The 23,026-nt window shown below is 43.1% G+C and overlaps 1 protein-coding gene across 1 annotated transcript; it reads left to right on the top strand.

Annotated features, from left to right (window-relative positions):
- Positions 1-322: 322 nt before the first annotated feature.
- LOC118360374 (V-type proton ATPase subunit S1-like) lies at positions 323-20,331 on the top strand (the record flags this gene model as incomplete). The annotated part of the gene is made up of 5 exons (XM_052506718.1): positions 323-548; positions 4,623-4,749; positions 6,750-7,018; positions 20,076-20,116; positions 20,246-20,331. Coding segments are annotated over exons 1-5 (648 nt in total), but the record flags the coding sequence as incomplete, so codon positions are not given.
- Between the last annotated feature and the right edge of the window lie 2,695 nt (positions 20,332-23,026).

Raw genomic sequence — 23,026 nt, 5'->3', positions numbered from 1 at the left:
ATATCAAATCCCTGAGCTGACACGGTAAAACTCTATCGTTAACCCACTGTTCCTAGACCATCATTGACAATATGAATTGTTCTTAACTGACTTGCCTCGTTAAATAAATACAAATACCACTGATGAGGAAATACGCATCGTTTCTTTATGCCGATTCTAGAATATTCACATTAAAATCTGTCGCCAATTGGAATGGAAACCCATCTACTGTCACGTTTCCTAGAAATATCATGAATTGTCAAATCGAGTTGGTGTCCGTGCATATTTACCTCCCCGAGTTCACTCGTTGACTTCCGTCTACACTCGGCTACCACTCAAAGGCGTCCAATGAGACACCGGGTTGGGTCCGGTGATCTGCGGGCGACGGGCACTTCGTCATTCCCTGTAGTACCACAGTAGAACATCTTTCTACTCCGGAGGAAGATGGCGGCTGAGCAGAGGAGGATGTCTGGTCGGGGCCGTATGGCGACATTTCTAGCCGTGTTGTGCACCTTCTCCTCCGGGAGATGTGACGAACAGGTGCCGCTGATGCTGTGGACGAGTGAAGGGTAAGGGCGGTGTGTGTGGTTGGTTTTGGTCTCTGATATGGGGTTGCGTTTCTAGCCGTGCAAGGTGGTTGACCTCTTGTCATTCATACTCATAGTGGGGATATTCATATTGTCCTAACATATTTGCTTGCTCGATACCTAGCTAGCTACGTTATATCGTGACAATAATAAAATAATATATATATATATATCGTGACAATTTCATATGTGAAGCCACTAGCCAGTAAGAAATGTACTGTTATGTTGGCCATCTGAAATGTAGGTAGTTTAGGTCATGTCCTCATCGAGCTAGCAGGACGTTTACCTAGTTAGCCACCTGATCTGTTTACATGGGCTAACTGTAAATAATATTTCGAGTTTGTTCATCAATCCAATCTGGAGTGACAGAGAGTCAGTAAATTCCCAGCGTTTCGCTCTCGGGTTATTCAGAGGAGCACAGTGGACGCCCTGGCAGAGGAGCAGACTGGACGCCCTGGTGGAGGAGTAGGATTAATCCTCAGGTTATTCAGAGGAGCAGACTGGACGCCCTGGCAGAGGAATAGGATTAATCCTCGGGTTATTCAGAGGAGCAGACTGGACATACCTGGCAGAGGAGTAGGATTAATCCTCGGGTTATTCAGAGGAGCAGACTGGACATACCTGGTGGAGGAGTAGGATTAATCCTCGGGTTATTCAGAGGAGCAGACTGGACATACCTGGTGGAGGAGTAGGATTAATCCTCGGGTTATTCAGAGGAGCAGACTGGACATACCTGGAGGAGGAGTAGGATTAATCCTCGGGTTATTCAGAGGAGCAGACTGGACATACCTGGCAGAGGAGTAGGATTAATCCTCGGGTTATTCAGAGGAGCAGACTGGACATACCTGGTGGAGGAGTAGGATTAATCCTCGGGTTATTCAGAGGAGCAGACTGGACATACCTGGTGGAGGAGTAGGATTAATCCTCGGGTTATTCAGAGGAGCAGACTGGACATACCTGGTGGAGGAGTAGGATTAATCCTCGGGTTATTCAGAGGAGCAGACTGGACGCCCTGGCAGAGGAGCACAGTGGGCACCCTGGCAGAGGAGCACAGTGGACACCCTAGCGGAGGAGCACAGTGGGCACCCTGGCAGAGGAGCACAGTGGGCGCCCTGGCAGAGGAGCACAGTGGGCACCCTGGCAGAGGAGCACAGTGGGCACCCTGGCAGAGGAGCACAGTGGGCGCCCTGGCAGAGGAGCACAGTGGGCGCCCTGGCAGAGGAGCACAGTGGGCGCCCTGGCAGAGGAGCACAGTGGACACCCTGGCAGAGGAGCACAGTGGACACCCTGGCAGAGGAGCACAGTGGACACCCTGGCAGAGGAGCACAGTGGACACCCTAGCGGAGGAGCACAGTGGGCACCCTGGCAGAGGAGCACAGTGGGCACCCTGGCAGAGGAATAGGATTAATCCTCAGGTTATTCAGAGGAGCAGACTGGACGCCCTGGATGGAAATTTCAGGAATCTTGGTGGTTTTCCTAAGCCAGGATTCAGACACGGCAAGGACATCCGGGTTGGTGGAGTGCGCTAAAGCAGTGAATAAAAAAAACTTAGGGAGGAGGCTTCTGACATTAACATGCATGAAACCAAGGCTTTTACTGTTACGGAAGTAAACAAATGGGAGTGATGCTGGGGGCTGCAGGGCCTTGGGAATGGGAGTGATGCTGGGGGCTGCAGGGCCTGGGTTAACCTCTACATCACCAGAGGAGGAGTTGGATGAGGGTACGGCTAAAGGTTTAAGGACTGGTCGTCTAGTACGTTCAGAACAGAAAGTAAAAGGAGCAGATTTCTGGGCGTGGGAGAATAGATTCGAGGCATAATGTACAGACAAGGGGTATGGTAGGATGTGAGTACAGTGGAGGTAAAACTGGGCATTGAGTTACGATGAGAGATTGTTTTTGTCTCTAGAGGCACCATTCAAGCCAAGCGCGATCACTGCATGTGTGGGGGGTGGAACATAGGGGCTAGCTAAGGCATATTGAGCAGGGCTAGAGTCTCTACAGTGAAATAAGACAAAAATTACTAACCAAAACAGCAATGGACAAGGCATATTGACATTAGGGAGAGGCATGCGTAGCCGAGGGATCATAGGGCCCAGCTAGCCGGGAGATGGGCCTAGTTCAAGGCTAGCTCCAGGCTAACTACTAGCTAGTTAGCTGGCTAGCTTCAGAAGGGTGTTCTGGTTCCAAAGTGTAAAAATAGCAGACCGTATTGGGTGAGGCGGGTTGCAGGAGAGTGTTCAGTCCGTAGATGGAAAATGACATTTAAAATATAACATGTACACATAAAAACGATGTACGGGACAAAACGATCAAAACAGACATCCCCACTGCTACGCCATTTTGATTCATGGTGGTGGTGGTGGCTGCATCAAATTCTGGCTCTGCTTGTCATCGGCAAGGACGAGGGAGCAGGTGGTTGGCACCGGTTCAGGGAACAGAACAGGAATCCGCAAACAAACATTTTTCAAAGAACAGAAACGGAACCTGGAACGAAAGTGATCCATACTGTTCCGGAACGTTATGTTAAACGCATGGGAACCGGTTTATAACACTCTTTTATGTTCCAGGCATTTCTTGTCTGGTCCCACAACACAGCGTCTATGCAAAACCCTAACTGTCATTCAAACTTGTTCCAGTGTCTACCTGAAAGCTGGAAATCTTTACGTGTGTGTGGGGGGGGGTTACATTCCCCTCCTCCGAAGCCCAGGCTACTGTGCCGACCTTAGCATAGGCTACTGTGCTGACCTTAGCATAGGCTACTGTGCTGACCTTAGCATAGGCTACTGTGCTGACCTTAGCATAGGCTACTGTGCTGACCTTAGCATAGGCTACTGTGCTGACCTTAGCATAGGCTACTGTGCTGACCTTAGCATAGGCTACTGTGCTGACCTTAGCATAGGCTACTGTGCTGACCTTAGCATTGGCTACTGTGCTGACCTTAGCATAGGCTACTGTGCCGACTTTAGCAGCTTCATTCAGAAGATGGGGATATTTTTTATTAGCTAGAGAAGAATGGATTAACTTTTTCAGAGCTAGTTAAGGATACTATAAGCCTAGTTATCATGTTGCACGTTGGATTTATAAACTGCAAAAAGGTAAGATGTGTTTTTCATTCTGGTGCTGCTCTGCACACACAAGTAATTTGTGTAATTTGTAATTTGAACTGGTTCTGAACTCTATTTTGCTGCTAGGAACAGTGGAACAAAATGGATAGAAATAGTGGTTCTGTTCCCGAACGAAATGATTATAATTTAAAAACACAAGGCCCAATATACAGTGAAGTTGCAGACCTAGAAGACGGTGAATGTTGCCTAGTTAGTTTAGACTTTAATCGGCTTGAAGGTATATGGCTGTAAAATGGCTGTCTAGCAATGATCAACAACCGTTTTGAAGAATTTAAAAAAAAGAATGGTGTGGAAAGCTCTTAGACATACCCAGAAAGACACTGCCCTAATAGCTGCAACATGTGTTGAGGGGTGTGAATACTTATGTAAATTAGATAGTTCTGTATTTCACTTTCAATGAATTTGCTAAAAATTTTTAAACCATGTTTTCACATTGTCATTATGGGGTATTGTGTGTAGATGGGTGAATATGTGTATTTATTTAATCCATTTTGAATTCCTGCTGTAACAACCAAAATGTGGAATATGTGAAGGGGGTATTGCTGTAGCTAACTGAGCAGAGAAGGGACTGGTCATTTATGGTCTCCTCTCTGCCCAGATACTGGTTCAGGCTATAACATAGAGACGCCTCCTTACGGAAATTCTACATATGTTCTTGTTGGATAAGTTCATTTGAGGGGAGATTAAGAGGAGTTTGGACCAGCATCCCATTGACAGGCCGAGTAGCTGCTTTTTACTGTTACCAATTGTGTATCTGGGGGTGTTGGGGAAGGCAGAAGCCAAGTTTCCATTCTAACCAATTGACAAAGTTGTATTCTATTTGGAAATTCAGCATCGGTTTGCTGGTCAAGACATGTCCTCTTAGTCTTTTCAGTTGAATTCCCTGTTGTACTCTGTTTGGTAACGTTTGGTCCCTCCTGAACGATGTCAGGTCTGGTCTGCCGTCTCAGGCTGTTCCTGCTGCTGGTCACATAGTGGGTGTCACTCAGCTGAGCTCATACCTGGAGACCGCCCTGGGGTCATCCCCGCGCAACGTACTGCTCTTCCTGCAGGACAAGGTAATACACACCACACAATCCTACCTTAGTAACCCGTAAACTACACACCACACAATCCTACCTTAGTAACCCGTATACGACACACCACACAATCCTACCTTAGTAACCCGTATACGACACACCACACAATCCTACCTTAGTAACCCGTATACGACACACCACACAATCCTACCTTAGTAACCCGTATACGACACACCACACAATCCTACCTTAGTAACCTGTATACGACACACCACACAATCCTACCTTAGTAACCCGTAAACTACACACCACACAATCCTACCTTAGTAACCTGTATACGACACACCACACAATCCTACCATAGTAACCTGTATACATCACACCACACAATCCTACCTTAGTAACCTGTATACTACACACCACACAATCCTACCTTAGTAACCTGTATACGACACACCACACAATCCTACCTTAGTAACCTGTATACTACACACCACACAATCCTACCTTAGTAACCTGTATACGACACACCACACAATCCTACCGTAGTAACCTGTATACTACACACCACACAATCCTACCTTAGTAACCTGTATACGACACACCACACAATCCTACCATAGTAACCCGTATACAACACACCACACAATCCTACCTTAGTAACCCGTATACGACACACCACACAATCCTACCATAGTAACCTGTATACATCACACCACACAATCCTACCTTAGTAACCTGTATACGACACACCACACAATCCTACCATAGTAACCTGTATACGACACACCACACAATCCTACCTTAGTAACCTGTATACGACACACCACACAATCCTACCATAGTAACCTGTATACATCACACCACACAATCCTACCTTAGTAACCTGTATACGACACACCACACAATCCTACCATAGTAACCTGTATACGACACACCACACAATCCTACCTTAGTAACCCGTATACGACACACCACACAATCCTACCTTAGTAACCCGTATACGACACACCACACAATCCTACCTTAGTAACCCGTATACGACACACCACACAATCCTACCTTAGTAACCCGTATACGACACACCACACAATCCTACCTTAGTAACCCGTATACGACACACCACACAATCCTACCTTAGTAACCCGTATACGACACACCACACAATCCTACCTTAGTAACCCGTATACGACACACCACACAATCCTACCTTAGTAACCTGTATACGACACACCACACAATCCTACCTTAGTAACCTGTATACGACACACCACACAATCCTACCATAGTAACCTGTATACTACACACCACACAATCCTACCATAGTAACCTGTATACAACACACCACACAATCCTACCATAGTAACCTGTATACGACACACCACACAATCCTACCTTAGTAACCTGTATACTACACACCACACAATCCTACCTTAGTAACCTCTATACAACACACCACACAATCCTACCTTAGTAACCCCTAGACGACACACCACACAATCCTACCTTAGTAACCTGTATACGACACACCACACAATCCTACCTTAGTAACCTGTATACGACACACCACACAATCCTACCTTAGTAACCCGTATACGACACACCACACAATCCTACCTTAGTAACCTGTATACTACACACCACACAATCCTACCTTAGTAACCCGTATACGACACACCACACAATCCTACCATAGTAACCTGTATACAACACACCACACAATCCTACCATAGTAACCTGTATACTACACACCACACAATCCTACCATAGTAACCTGTATACTACACACCACACAATCCTACCTTAGTAACCTGTATACTACACACCACACAATCCTACCATAGTAACCTGTATACAACACACCACACAATCCTACCATAGTAACCTGTATACGACACACCACACAATCCTACCTTAGTAACCTGTATACGACACACCACCACACAATCCTACCATAGTAACCTGTATACAACACACCACACAATCCTACCATAGTAACCCGTATATTAGTTTTCTTACTGTTTGTCTCCTCCCTCTAGATGAGTATTGAGGACTTCACCATGTACGGAGGGGCATTTGGCAACAAGCAGGACAGTTCCTTCCCTAACCTAGAGGGGGCGCTCCTCTCCAGCCCTTCCCCTTTGGTCCTGCCTACCGTGGCCTGGCAAGCATCCAATGCTGTGATTGGTCAACTCCAGGACCAATTAGATACCTCTCCTCTCTACATGGACCCAGAGATGCTCAGCCAGCTACGCCTCAATGCTTCTACCCCCGCCCTGCTGGTCTTCAGACTACCCTACAGCACCGGGTACAGTTCTGATTCTGTTTATCTCACTGGTCACTTTTATATAGTTTACAGTGGTTCCCCAACTATTGTTTTCAGCAGCGGTGGCTAAGTAGTTTATTTTTAAAGACCATCCTTTCAGCCACAAAGACAGTATTTTGATATAATTGCCAAGTGTTTTCAGATTTTAATGAAATATAACCTGTAATTATGTACAATATGAGTGGGCAATTAAGCTGATGTGAAATAGGAGGTGGTGTAGACTAAGAGTGAGATGCTTACTGACTAGAGGTCGACCGATTAATCGGATTGGCCGATTAATGAGGCCCGATTTCAAGTTTTCATAATAATCGGAAATCGGTATTTTTGGACTCCGATTTGGCAGATTAAAAAAAAAAAATGGTTTATTTATTTTTATATATATTTTTTACACCTTTTATTGCACCTTTGTTTAACGAGGCAAGTCAGTTAAGAACAAATTCTTATTTTAAATGACGGCCTAGGAACGGTGGGTTAACTGCCTTGTTCAGCGGCAGAACGACAGACTTTCACCCTGTCAGCTCGGGGGATACAATATTTGCAACCTTACTGTTAACTAGTCCAACGCTCTAACAACCTGCCTCTCGTTGCACTACACAAGGAGACTGACTGCCTGTTATGCGAATGCAGTAAGCCAAGGTAAGTTGCTAGCTAGCATTAAACTTCTCTTATAAAAAACAATCAATCAATCATAATCACTAGTTCACTACACATGGTTGATGATATTACTAGTTTTTTTATAGCGTGTCCTGCATTGCATATAATCGATGCGGTGCGTATAGTTGCTCGACAGAGCAGTCTGACTGAGAGATGGTAGGCAGCAGCAGGCTCGTAAGCATGAATTCAAACAGCACTTTCGTGCGTTTTGCCAGCAGCTCTTTGTTGTGCGTCAAGTATTGCTCCGTTTATGACTTCAAGCCAATCAACTCCCGAGATGAGGCTGATGTAACCGAAGTGAAAAGGCTAGCTAGGTAGCAGGGTGCGCTAATAGCGGTTCAAACTTCACGTGCTCTGAGCCTTCTAGTAGTTGTTCCCCATGCTCTGCATGGGTAACGCTGCTTCGATGTTGTCGTTGTGTTCCTGGTTCGAGCCCAGGGAGGAGTGAGGAGAGGGATGGACGCTATACTGTTACACTGGCAATACTAAAGTGCCTATAAGAACATCCAATAGTCAAAGATTAATGAAATACAAATGGAAAAGAGAGAAATAGTCCTATAATTCCTATAATAACCACAACCTAAAACTTCTTACCTGGGAATATTGAAGTCTCATGTTAAAAGGAACCACCAGCTTTCACATGTTCTCATGTTCTGAACAAGGAACTGAAACGTTAGCTTTTCTTACATGGCACATACTGCACTTTTACTTTCTCCTCCAACACTGTTTTTGCGTTATTTAAACCACATTGAACATGTTTCATTTATTTGAGGCTAAATTGATTTTATTGATGTATTCTATTAAGTCAAAATAAGTGTTCATTCAGTATTGTTGTAATTGTCATTATTACAAATAAATTAAAAAAATTGTCGGTACAGATTACGGTACAGAGTCAATGTGGAGGCTATATACAGGGTGTTACGGTACAGAGTCAATGTGGAGGCTATATACAGGGTATTATGGTACAGAGTCAATGTGGAGGCTATATACAGGGTATTATGGTACAGAGTCAATGTGGAGGCTATATACAGGGTATTATGGTACAGAGTCAATGTGGAGGCTATATACAGGGGGGTGTGGAGGCTATATACAGGGGGGTGTGGAGGCTATATACAGGGGGGTGTGGAGGCTATATACAGGGGGGTGTGGAGGCTATATACAGGGGGTGTGGAGGCTATATACAGGGCGGTGTGGAGGCTATATACAGGGGGTGAGGAGGCTATATACAGGGGGTGTGGAGGCTATATACAGGGGGTGTGGAGGCTATATACAGGGGGGTGTGGAGGCTATATACAGGGTATTATGGTACAGAGTCAATGTGGAGGCTATATACAGGGTGTTACGGTACAGAGTCAATGTGGAGGCTATATACAGGGTATTATGGTACAGAGTCAATGTGGAGGCTATATACAGGGTATTACGGTACAGAGTCAATGTGGAGGCTATATACAGGGGGTACCGCTACAGAGTCAATGTGGAGGCCGCTACAGAGTCAATGTGGAGGCTATATACAGGGTATTACGGTACAGAGTCAATGTGGAGGCTATATACAGGGTATTATGGTACAGAGTCAATGTGGAGGCTATATACAGGGTATTATGGTACAGAGTCAATGAGGAGGCTATATACAGTGGGGCAAAAAAGTATTTAGTCAGCCACCAATTGTGCAAGGTCTCCCACTTAAAAAGATGAGAGAGGCCTGCAAAACAAAACACCTTGTGTATTTGATCTAGTTCCTCAACGGCACAGCCAGGAGAGATAAAAACACCTTGTGTGTTTGATCTAGTTCCTCAACGGCACAGCCAGGAGAGATAAAAACACCTTGTGTATTTGATCTAGTTCCTCAACGGCACAGCCAGGAGAGAGAAAACACCTTGTGTGTTTGATCTAGTTCCTCAACGGCACAGCCAGGAGAGAGAAAACAGTGTGCACACTTTGGAGAGGGGTGTGGCCCCTCAAACCTGTGCATTTAGTTTTTGTTGATGCAGTCACCCAACATTTTCCAGGAATATTCGTATGTTATCATATTACTGAATGTATAGCACAGTAAATGTCAAATGAACATAAAATCAGCAGTGTAAGGATTCAGTCTTGTTCGGTGTACAATGTAGCCCTGTCCATATTACAATGTAGCCCTGTCCATATTACAATGTAGCCCTGTCCATATTACAATGTAGCCCTGTCCATATTACAATGTAGCCCTGTCCATATTACAATGTAGCCCTGTCCATATTACAATGTAGCCCTGTCCATATTACAATGTAGCCCTGTCCATATTACAATGTAGCCCTGTCCATATTACAATGTAGCCCTGTCCATATTACAATGTAGCCCTGTCCATATTACAATGTAGCCCTGTCCATATTACAATGTAGCCCTGTCCATATTACAATGTAGCCCTGTCCATATTACAATGTAGCCCTGTCCATATTACAATGTAGCCCAGTCCATATTACAATGTAGCCCTGTCCATATTACAATGTAGCCCTGTCCATATTACAATGTAGCCCTGTCCATATTACAATGTAGCCCAGTCCATATTACAATGTTGCCCTGTCCATATTACAATGTAGCCCTGTCCATATTACAATGTAGCCCTGTCCATATTACAATGTAGCCCTGTCCATATTACAATGTTGCCCTGTCCATATTACAATGTAGCCCAGTCCATATTACAATTTAGCCATATTACTGTCCATATTACAATGTAGCCCTGTCCATATTACAATGTAGCCCTGTCCATATTACAATGTAGCCCTGTCCATATTACAATGTTGCCCTGTCCATATTACAATGTAGCCCTGTCCATATTACAATGTAGCCCTGTCCATATTACAATGTAGCCCTGTCCATATTACAATGTAGCCCTGTCCATATTACAATGTAGCCCTGTCCATATTACAATGTAGCCCTGTCCATATTACAATGTAGCCCTGTCCATATTACAATGTAGCCCTGTCCATATTACAATGTTGCCCTGTCCATATTACAATGTAGCCCTGTCCATATTACAATGTAGCCCTGTCCATATTACAATGTAGCCCTGTCCATATTACAATGTTGCCCTGTCCATATTACAATGTAATGCCCAGTCCATATTACAATGTAGCCCTGTCCATATTACAATGTAGCCCTGTCCATATTACAATGTAGCCCTGTCCATATTACAATGTAGCCCTGTCCATATTACAATGTAGCCCTGTCCATATTACAATGTAGCCCTGTCCATATTACAATGTAGCCCTGTCCATATTACAATGTAGCCCTGTCCATATTACAATGTAGCCCAGTCCATATTACAATGTAGCCCTGTCCATATTACAATGTAGCCCAGTCCATATTACAATGTTGCCCTGTCCATATTACAATGTAGCCCTGTCCATATTACAATGTAGCCCTGTCCATATTACAATGTAGCCCTGTCCATATTACAATGTAGCCCTGTCCATATTACAATGTAGCCCAGTCCATATTACAATGTAGCCCTGTCCATATTACAATGTAGCCCTGTCCATATTACAATGTAGCCCTGTCCATATTACAATGTAGCCCTGTCCATATTACAATGTAGCCCTGTCCATATTACAATGTAGCCCTGTCCATATTACAATGTAGCCCTGTCCATATTACAATGTAGCCCTGTCCATATTACAATGTAGCCCTGTCCATATTACAATGTAGCCCTGTCCATATTACAATGTAGCCCTGTCCATATTACAATGTAGCCCTGTCCATATTACAATGTAGCCCTGTCCATATTACAATGTAGCCCTGTCCATATTACAATGTAGCCCTGTCCATATTACAATGTAGCCCTCCATATTACAATGTCCATATTACAATGTAGCCCTGTCCATATTACAATGTAGCCCTGTCCATATTACAATGTAGCCCTGTCCATATTACAATGTAGCCCTGTCCATATTACAATGTAGCCCTGTCCATATTACAATGTAGCCCTGTCCATATTACAATGTAGCCCTGTCCATATTACAATGTAGCCCTGTCCATATTACAATGTAGCCCTGTCCATATTACAATGTAGCCCTGTCCATATTACAATGTAGCCCTGTCCATATTACAATGTAGCCCTGTCCATATTACAATGTAGCCCTGTCCATATGTACATATTACAATGTAGCCCTGTCCATATTACAATGTAGCCCTGTCCATATTACAATGTAGCCCTGTCCATATTACAATGTAGCCCTGTCCATATTACAATGTAGCCCTGTCCATATTACAATGTAGCCCTGTCCATATTACAATGTAGCCCTGTCCATATTACAATGTAGCCCTGTCCATATTACAATGTAGCCCTGTCCATATTACAATGTAGCCCTGTCCATATTACAATGTAGCCCTGTCCATATTACAATGTAGCCCTGTCCATATTACAATGTAGCCCTGTCCATATTACAATGTAGCCCTGTCCATATTACAATGTAGCCCTGTCCATATTACAATGTAGCCCTGTCCATATTACAATGTAGCCCTGTCCATATTACAATGTAGCCCTCCATATTACAATGTAGTCCATATTACAATGTAGCCCTGTCCATATTACAATGTAGCCCTGTCCATATTACAATGTAGCCCTGTCCATATTACAATGTAGCCCTGTCCATATTACAATGTAGCCCTGTCCATATTACAATGTAGCCCTGTCCATATTACAATGTAGCCCTGTCCATATTACAATGTAGCCCTGTCCATATTACAATGTAGCCCTGTCCATATTACAATGTAGCCCTGTCCATATTACAATGTAGCCCTGTCCATATTACAATGTAGCCCTGTCCATATTACAATGTAGCCCTGTCCATATTACAATGTAGCCCTGTCCATATTACAATGTAGCCCTGTCCATATTACAATGTAGCCCTGTCCATATTACAATGTAGCCCTGTCCATATTACAATGTAGCCCTGTCCATATTACAATGTAGCCCTGTCCATATTACAATGTAGCCCTGTCCATATTACAATGTAGCCCTGTCCATATTACAATGTAGCCCTGTCCATATTACAATGTAGCCCTGTCCATATTACAATGTAGCCCTGTCCATATTACAATGTAGCCCTGTCCATATTACAATGTAGCCCTGTCCATATTACAATGTAGCCCTGTCCATATTACAATGTAGCCCTGTCCATATTACAATGTAGCCCCATGTCCATATTACAATGTAGCCCTGTCCATATTACAATGTAGCCCTGTCCATATTACAATGTAGCCCTGTCCATATTACAATGTAGCCCATATTACAATGTCCCTGTCCATATTACAATGTAGCCCTGTCCATATTACAATGTAGCCCTCCATATTACAATGTAGCCATATTACAATGTAGCCCTGTCCATATTACAATGTAGCCCTGTCCATATTACAATGTAGCCCTGTCCATATTACAATGTAGCCCTGTCCATATTACAATGTAGCCCTGTCCATATTACAATGTAGCCCAGTCCATATTACAATGTAGCCCAGTCCATATTACAATGTAGCCCTGTCCATATTACAATGTAGCCCTGTCCATATTACAATGTAGCCCTGTCCATATTACAATGTAGCCCTGTCCATATTACAATGTAGCCCTGTCCATATTACAATGTAGCCCTGTCCATATTACAATGTAGCCCTGTCCATATTACAATGTAGCCCTGTCCATATTACAATGTAGCCCTGTCCATATTACAATGTAGCCCTGTCCATATTACAATGTAGCCCTGTCCATATTACAATGTAGCCCTGTCCATATTACAATGTAGCCCTGTCCATATTACAATGTAGCCCTGTCCATATTACAATGTAGCCCTGTCCATATTACAATGTAGCCCTGTCCATATTACAATGTAGCCCTGTCCATATTACAATGTAGCCCTGTCCATATTACAATGTAGCCCTGTCCATATTACAATGTAGCCCTGTCCATATTACAATGTAGCCCTGTCCATATTACAATGTAGCCCTGTCCATATTACAATGTAGCCCTGTCCATATTACAATGTAGCCCTGTCCATATTACAATGTAGCCCTGTCCATATTACAATGTAGCCCTGTCCATATTACAATGTAGCCCTGTCCATATTACAATGTAGCCCTGTCCATATTACAATGTAGCCCTGTCCATATTACAATGTAGCCCTGTCCATATTACAATGTAGCCCTGTCCATATTACAATGTAGCCCTGTCCATATTACAATGTAGCCCTGTCCATATTACAATGTAGCCCTGTCCATATTACAATGTAGCCCTGTCCATATTACAATGTAGCCCTGTCCATATTACAATGTAGCCCTGTCCATATTACAATGTAGCCCTGTCCATATTACAATGTAGCCCTGTCCATATTACAATGTAGCCCTGTCCATATTACAATGTAGCCCTGTCCATATTACAATGTAGCCCTGTCCATATTACAATGTAGCCCTGTCCATATTACAATGTAGCCCTGTCCATATTACAATGTAGCCCTGTCCATATTACAATGTAGCCCTGTCCATATTACAATGTAGCCCTGTCCATATTACAATGTAGCCCTGTCCATATTACAATGTAGCCCTGTCCATATTACAATGTAGCCCTGTCCATATTACAATGTAGCCCTGTCCATATTACAATGTAGCCCTGTCCATATTACAATGTAGCCCTGTCCATATTACAATGTAGCCCTGTCCATATTACAATGTAGCCCTGTCCATATTACAATGTAGCCCTGTCCATATTACAATGTAGCCCTGTCCATATTACAATGTAGCCCTGTCCATATTACAATGTAGCCCTGTCCATATTACAATGTAGCCCTGTCCATATTACAATGTAGCCCTGTCCATATTACAATGTAGCCCTGTCCATATTGTCCATATTACAATGTAGCCCTGTCCATATTACAATGTAGCCCTGTCCATATTACAATGTAGCCCTGTCCATATTACAATGTAGCCCTGTCCATATTACAATGTAGCCCTGTCCATATTACAATGTAGCCCTGTCCATATTACAATGTAGCCCTGTCCATATTACAATGTAGCCCTGTCCATATTACAATGTAGCCCTGTCCATATTACAATGTAGCCCTGTCCATATTACAATGTAGCCCCCTGTCCATATTACAATGTAGCCCTGTCCATATTACAATGTAGCCCTGTCCATATTACAATGTAGCCCTGTCCATATTACAATGTAGCCCTGTCCATATTACAATGTAGCCCTGTCCCTTACAATGTCCATATTACAATGTAGCCCTGTCCATATTACAATGTAGCCCTGTCCATATTACAATGTAGCCCTGTCCATATTACAATGTAGCCCTGTCCATATTACAATGTAGCCCTGTCCATATTACAATGTAGCCCTGTCCATATTACAATGTAGCCCTGTCCATATTACAATGTAGCCCTGTCCATATTACAATGTAGCCCTGTAGTCCATATTACAATGTAGCCCTGTCCATATTACAATGTAGCCCTATTACAATCCATATTACAATGTAGCCCTGTCCATATTACAATGTAGCCCTGTCCATATTACAATGTAGCCCTGTCCATATTACAATGTAGCCCTGTCCATATTACAATGTAGCCCTGTCCATATTACAATGTAGCCCTGTCCATATTACAATGTAGCCCTGTCCATATTACAATGTAGCCCTGTCCATATTACAATGTAGCCCTGTCCATATTACAATGTAGCCCTGTCCATATTACAATGTAGCCCAGTCCATATTACAATGTAGCCCTGTCCATATTACAATGTAGCCCTGTCCATATTACAATGTAGCCCTGTCCATATTACAATGTAGCCCTGTCCATATTACAATGTAGCCCTGTCCATATTACAATGTAGCCCTGTCCATATTACAATGTAGCCCTGTCCATATTACAATGTAGCCCTGTCCATATTACAATGTAGCCCTGTCCATATTACAATGTAGCCCTGTCCATATTACAATGTAGCCCTGTCCATATTACAATGTAGCCCTGTCCATATTACAATGTAGCCCTGTCCATATTACAATGTAGCCCTGTCCATATTACAATGTAGCCCTGTCCATATTACAATGTAGCCCTGTCCATATTACAATGTAGCCCTGTCCATATTACAATGTAGCCCATGTCCATATTACAATGTAGCCCTGTCCATATTACAATGTAGCCCTGTCCATATTACAATGTAGCCCTGTCCATATTACAATGTAGCCCTGTCCATATTACAATGTAGCCCTGTCCATATTACAATGTAGCCCTGTCCATATTACAATGTAGCCCTGTCCATATTACAATGTAGCCCTGTCCATATTACAATGTAGCCCTGTCCATATTACAATGTAGCCCTGTCCATATTACAATGTAGCCCTGTCCATATTACAATGTAGCCCTGTCCATATGTAGCCCTGTCCATATTACAATGTAGCCCTGTCCATATTACAATGTAGCCCTGTCCATATTACAATGTAGCCCTGTCCATATTACAATGTAGCCCTGTCCATATTACAATGTAGCCCTGTCCATATTACAATGTAGCCCTGTCCATATTACAATGTAGCCCTGTCCATATTACAATGTAGCCCTGTCCATATTACAATGTAGCCCAGTCCATATTACAATGTAGCCCTGTCCATATTACAATGTAGCCCTGTCCATATTACAATGTAGCCCTGTCCATATTACAATGTAGCCCTGTCCATATTACAATGTAGCCCAGTCCATATTACAATGTAGCCCTGTCCATATTACAATGTAGCCCAGTCCATATTACAATGTAGCCCTGTCCATATTACAATGTAGCCCTGTCCATATTACAATGTAGCCCAGTCCATATTACAATGTAGCCCTGTCCATATTACAATGTAGCCATATTACTGTCCATATTACAATGTAGCCCAGTCCATATTACAATGTAGCCCTGTCCATATTACAATGTAGCCCTGTCCATATTACAATGTAGCCCTGTCCATATTACAATGTAGCCCTGTCCATATTACAATGTAGCCCTGTCCATATTACAATGTAGCCCAGTCCATATTACAATGTAGCCCTGTCCATATTACAATGTAGCCCTGTCCATATTACAATGTAGCCCTGTCCATATTACAATGTAGCCCTGTCCATATTACAATGTAGCCCTGTCCATATTACAATGTAGCCCTGTCCATATTACAATGTAGCCCTGTCCATATTACAATGTAGCCCTGTCCATATTACAATGTAGCCCTGTCCATATTACAATGTAGCCCTGTCCATATTACAATGTAGCCCTGTCCATATTACAATGTAGCCCTGTCCATATTACAATGTAGCCCTGTCCATATTACAATGTAGCCCTGTCCATATTACAATGTAGCCCTGTCCATATTACAATGTAGCCCTGTCCATATTACAATGTAGCCCTGTCCATATTACAATGTAGCCCTGTCCATATTACAATGTAGCCCTGTCCATATTACAATGTAGCCCTGTCCATATTACAATGTAGCCCTGTCCATATTACAATGTAGCCCAGTCCATATTACAATGTAGCCCTGTCCATATTACAATGTAGCCCTGTCCATATTACAATGTAGCCCTGTCCATATTACAATGTAGCCCTGTCCATATTACAATGTAGCCCTGTCCATATTACAATGTAGCCCAGTCCATATTACAATGTAGCCCTGTCCATATTACAATGTAGCCCTGTCCATATTACAATGTAGCCCTGTCCATATTACAATGTAGCCCAGTCCATATTACAATGTAGCCCTGTCCATATTACAATGTAGCCCAGTCCATATTACAATGTAGCCCTGTCCATATTACAATGTAGCCCTGTCCATATTACAATGTAGCCCTGTCCATATTACAATGTAGCCCTGTCCATATTACAATGTAGCCCTGTCCATATTACAATGTAGCCCAGTCCATATTACAATGTAGCCCTGTCCATATTACAATGTAGCCCTGTCCATATTACAATGTAGCCCTGTCCATATTACAATGTAGCCCAGTCCATATTACAATGTAGCCCTGTCCATATTACAATGTAGCCCAGTCCATATTACAATGTAGCCCTGTCCATATTACAATGTAGCCCTGTCCATATTACAATGTAGCCCTGTCCATATTACAATGTAGCCCTGTCCATATTACAATGTAGCCCAGTCCATATTACAATGTAGCCCTGTCCATATTACAATGTAGCCCTGTCCATATTACAATGTAGCCCTGTCCATATTACAATGTAGCCCAGTCCATATTACAATGTAGCCCTGTCCATATTACAATGTAGCCCAGTCCATATTACAATGTAGCCCTGTCCATATTACAATGTAGCCCTGTCCATATTACAATGTAGCCCTGTCCATATTACAATGTTGCCCTGTCCATATTACAATGTAGCCCTGTCCATATTACAATGTAGCCCTGTCCATATTACAATGTAGCCCTGTCCATATTACAATGTAGCCCAGTCCATATTACAATGTAGCCCTGTCCATATTACAATGTAGCCCTGTCCATATTACAATGTAGCCCTGTCCATATTACAATGTAGCCCAGTCCATATTACAATGTAGCCCTGTCCATATTACAATGTAGCCCTGTCCATATTACAATGTAGCCCTGTCCATATTACAATGTAGCCCTGTCCATATTACAATGTAGCCCTGTCCATATTACAATGTAGCCCTGTCCATATTACAATGTAGCCCTGTCCATATTACAATGTAGCCCTGTCCATATTACAATGTAGCCCTGTCCATATTACAATGTAGCCCTGTCCATATTACAATGTAGCCCTGTCCATATTACAATGTAGCCCTGTCCATATTACAATGTAGCCCTGTCCATATTACAATGTAGCCCTGTAGCCCCCAATGTGTCCATATTACAATGTAGCCCTGTCCATATTACAATGTAGCCCTGTCCATATTACAATGTAGCCCTGTCCATATTACAATGTAGCCCTGTCCATATTACAATGTAGCCCTGTCCATATTACAATGTAGCCCTGTGTAGCCCTGTCCATATTACAATGTATTCCATATTACAATGTAGCCCTGTCCATATTACAATGTAGCCCTGTCCATATTTCAATGTAGCCCTGTCCATATTTCAATGTAGCCCTGTCCATATTTCAATGTAGCCCTGTCCATATTACAATGTAGCCCTGTCCATATTACAATGTAGCCCTGTCCATATTACAATGTAGCCCTGTCCATATTTCAATGTAGCCCTGTCCATATTTCAATGTAGCCCTGTCCATATTACAATGTAGCCCTGTCCATATTACAATGTAGCCCTGTCCATATTACAATGTAGCCCTGTCCATATTACAATGTAGCCCTGTCCATATTACAATGTAGCCCTGTCCATATTACAATGTAGCCCTGTCCATATTACAATGTAGCCCTGTCCATATTACAATGTAGCCCTGTCCATATTACAATGTAGCCCTGTCCATATTACAATGTAGCCCTGTCCATATTACAATGTAGCCCTGTCCATATTACAATGTAGCCCTGTCCATATTTCAATGTAGCCCTGTCCATATTACAATGTAGCCCTGTCCATATTACAATGTAGCCCTGTCCATATTACAATGTAGCCCTGTCCATATTACAATGTAGCCCTGTCCATATTTCAATGTAGCCCTGTCCATATTTCAATGTAGCCCTGTCCATATTTCAATGTAGCCCTGTCCATATTTCAATGTAGCCCTGTCCATATTTCAATGTAGCCCTGTCCACATTACAATGTAGCCCTGTCCATATTACAATGTAGCCCTGTCCACATTACAATGTAGCCCTGTCCATATTTCAATGTAGCCCTGTCCATATTTCAATGTAGCCCTGTCCATATTTCAATGTAGCCCTGTCCATATTTCAATGTAGCCCTGTCCATATTACAATGTAGCCCTGTTCATATAGGCAAATTCTCACTAGTGACCTCTGTCATTGCCAACAAAGGGTATATAACAAAATATTGGGATAAACTTTTGTTATTGACCAAATACTTATTTTCCACCATAATTTGCAAATAAATTCATTAAAATCCTTCAATGTGATTTTCTGGATGTTTTTCTTCTCATTTTGTCTGTCATAGTTGAAGTGTACCTATGATAAATTACAGGCCTCATCTTTTTAAGTGGGAGAACTTGCACAATTGGTGGCTGACTAAATACTTTTTTGTCCCACTGTATCTGAGTAACTCAAACATAACTAAATCAATGGGAGCCCAATGCCTGACCGTTTTAGTTGTAATGGCGGCCATGATAAATGAATGAAGGGGAAATGTTTTTTTCTTTTTTTCTCTTCTGAATATGGGTGTGGTCTGTCTGGTTGTGGGGGTGGTTTGTCTTTTACATGGGTGTGGTCTATCTGATTGTGGGTGTGGTTTCTAACAGGGCCGATCTGATGTCCGTGAAGGAGGTTCTCAGCGGGAATGGTGAGTGTTCTATATTGGTCTATAGTTCTACTGTACGGTGGCTCTGCTGGGACAAAAATCACCCCTCATTCACTGTGTTCCTTCTAACAGCATGATCCAGATTGCTGAAGACTAACTTTGTGTCTGTAGATGAGGTGATTGGACAGGTGATGAACATTATGAAGAGCCAGTCTGTCCCCTACACTGCCGTCTACACTGCAGTGAGACCATCACGGGTAAGTGTGTTTACGTGTTAGGGCCGGGACTATACCAGTTACGTGTTAGGGCCGGGACTATACCAGTTACGTGTTAGGGCCGGGACTATACCAGTTACGTGTTAGGGCCGGGACTATACCAGTTACGTGTTAGGGCCGGGACTATACCAGTTACGTGTTAGGGCCGGGACTGTACCAGTTACGTGTTAGGGCCGGGACTATACCAGTTACGTGTTAGGGCCGGGACTGTACCAGTTACGTGTTAGGGCCGGGACTATACCAGTTACGTGTTAGGGCCGGGACTATACCAGTTACGTGTTAGGGCCGGGACTATACCAGTTACGTGTTAGGGCCGGGACTATACCAGTTACGTGTTAGGGCCGGGACTGTACCAGTTACGTGTTAGGGCCGGGACTATACCAGTTACGTGTTAGGGCCGGGACTGTACCAGTTACGTGTTAGGGGCCGGGACTGTACCAGTTACGTGTTAGGGCCGGGACTATACCAGTTACGTGTTAGGGCCGGGAACTATACCAGTTACGTGTTAGGGCCGGGACTGTAGCAGTTACGTGTTAGGGCCGGGACTATACCAGTTACGTGTTAGGGCCGGGACTATACCAGTTACGTGTTAGGGCCGGGACTATACCAGTTACGTGTTAGGCCGGAACTATACCAGTTACGTGTTAGGGCCGGGACTGTACCAGTTACGTGTTAGGGCCGGGACTATACCAGTTACGTGTTAGGGCCGGGACTATACCAGTTACGTGTTAGGGCCGGAACTATACCAGTTACGTGTTAGGGCCGGAACTATACCAGTTACGTGTTAGGGCCGGGACTGTACCAGTTACGTGTTAGGGCCGGAACTATACCAGTTACGTGTTAGGGCCGGAACTATACCAGTTACGTGTTAGGGCCGGGACTGTACCAGTTACGTGTTAGGGCCGGGACTATACCAGTTACGTGTTAGGGCCGGGACTATACCAGTTACGTGTTAGGGCCGGGACTATACCAGTTACGTGTTAGGGCCGGGACTATACCAGTTACGTGTTAGGGCCGGGACTATACCAGTTACGTGTTAGGGCCGGGACTGTACCAGTTACGTGTTAGGGCCGGGACTATACCAGTATCGACATATTCCTTAGTATCGTGGCAAGCTGATTTAACTTCTTTATAAAAACATCCCTAATTTTGGAAACAAACATTGTTGTCCTCAAGTCACATTTGATTTCTACTGAAGAAGAACATAAACACAACATGTGAAGTGTTGCTCTCCATGTTTCATGCGCTGAAATATAAAAGATCCTAGAGATGTTCCCGATGCACAAAAAGCTTTTCTCTCAAATGTTGTTCACAGATTAGTTTACGTCATTTAAATAAATGAATAAATTAAAATAAATTTACATGTTAGTGAGCATTTCTCCTTCGCCAAGATAAGTCCATCCACCTGTCACGTGTGGCATATCAAGAAGCTGATTAAACAGCATGATCATTACACAGGTGCACCTTGTGCTGCGGACTAGGGCTGTTACGGTGATCGTATTACCGCCACACTGGCGGCCCGAGTTATGATGGCAGTCAAATTCCACGTGAATTAATCTGAATAGTCTAAAAAGCATAACAGTAATCAAAAAATGTACCCTGGAAATAGCATTGTTGAGAGATCTGAAGAATCAGTTACTGATATGCTAATACTCTTAGTAAAAGTATTTATCTTCAACTCACAATCTGTAGATATGATTTAATTAGATTCAAATTGTATGTTAAACATCACAGTTGAAAAATAGAAATCGAAAGAGGGTGGAAGTGGTGTTGATGGGGATAGAACGACGGTCAAAGATAAAAGTTTGTAAAAATTATTCAAAATAAACAGTAAGTTTGAATAACGCACTTATACGCTGTTTATATCCTGTTTGCCTGAGGCTGATGCTGTATGCATATGCACACACTCACTCATTCAAACGCACACACACGGATACACATACAGTACCAGTCTAAAGTCTGGACAAACCAACTCATTCTACGTTTTTTCTTTATTTCTACATTGTAGAATAATAGTGAAGACATCAAAGTATGAAATAACACATGGAATCATGTAGTATTCCTCAAAGTAGCAACCCTTTGCCTTGATGACAGCTTTGTACACTCTTGGCATTCTCTCAACCAGCTTCATGAGGTAGTCTGGAATGCATTTCAATTAACAGGTGTGTCTTGTAAAAGTTCATTTGTGGAATTTCTTTCATCCTCAATCCATTTTAGCCAATCAGTTGTTGTGACAAGGTAGGGGTGGTATACAGAAGATAGCCCTATTTGGTAAAAGACCAAGTCCATATTATGGCAAGAACACCTCAAATAAGCAAAGAGAAATGACAGTCCATCATTACTTTAAGACATGAAGGTCAGACAATATGGAAAAAATGGGAACATTTTGAACATTTCTTCACCAAAACCATGAAGCGCTGTGATGAAACTGTCTCTCACAAGGACCGCCACAGGAAAGGAAGACCTATACTTACCTCTGCTGCAGAGGATAAGTTCATCAGAGTTACCAGCCTCAGAAATTGCAGCCCAAATAAATGCTTCAGAGTTTAAGTATCAGACACATCTCAACATAAACTGTTCAGAGGAGGCTGTTGAATCAGGCTTTCACGGTCGAATTGCTGCAAAGAAAACACTACTAAAGGACACCGATAAGAAGAAGAGACTTTCTTGGGCCAAG

Source organism: Oncorhynchus keta, unplaced genomic scaffold (assembly GCF_023373465.1).
Source record: "Oncorhynchus keta strain PuntledgeMale-10-30-2019 unplaced genomic scaffold, Oket_V2 Un_contig_2736_pilon_pilon, whole genome shotgun sequence".
NCBI classification, from domain to species: Eukaryota; Metazoa; Chordata; class Actinopteri; order Salmoniformes; family Salmonidae; genus Oncorhynchus; species Oncorhynchus keta.
This window is presented reverse-complemented; position numbering and strand designations above follow the sequence as displayed.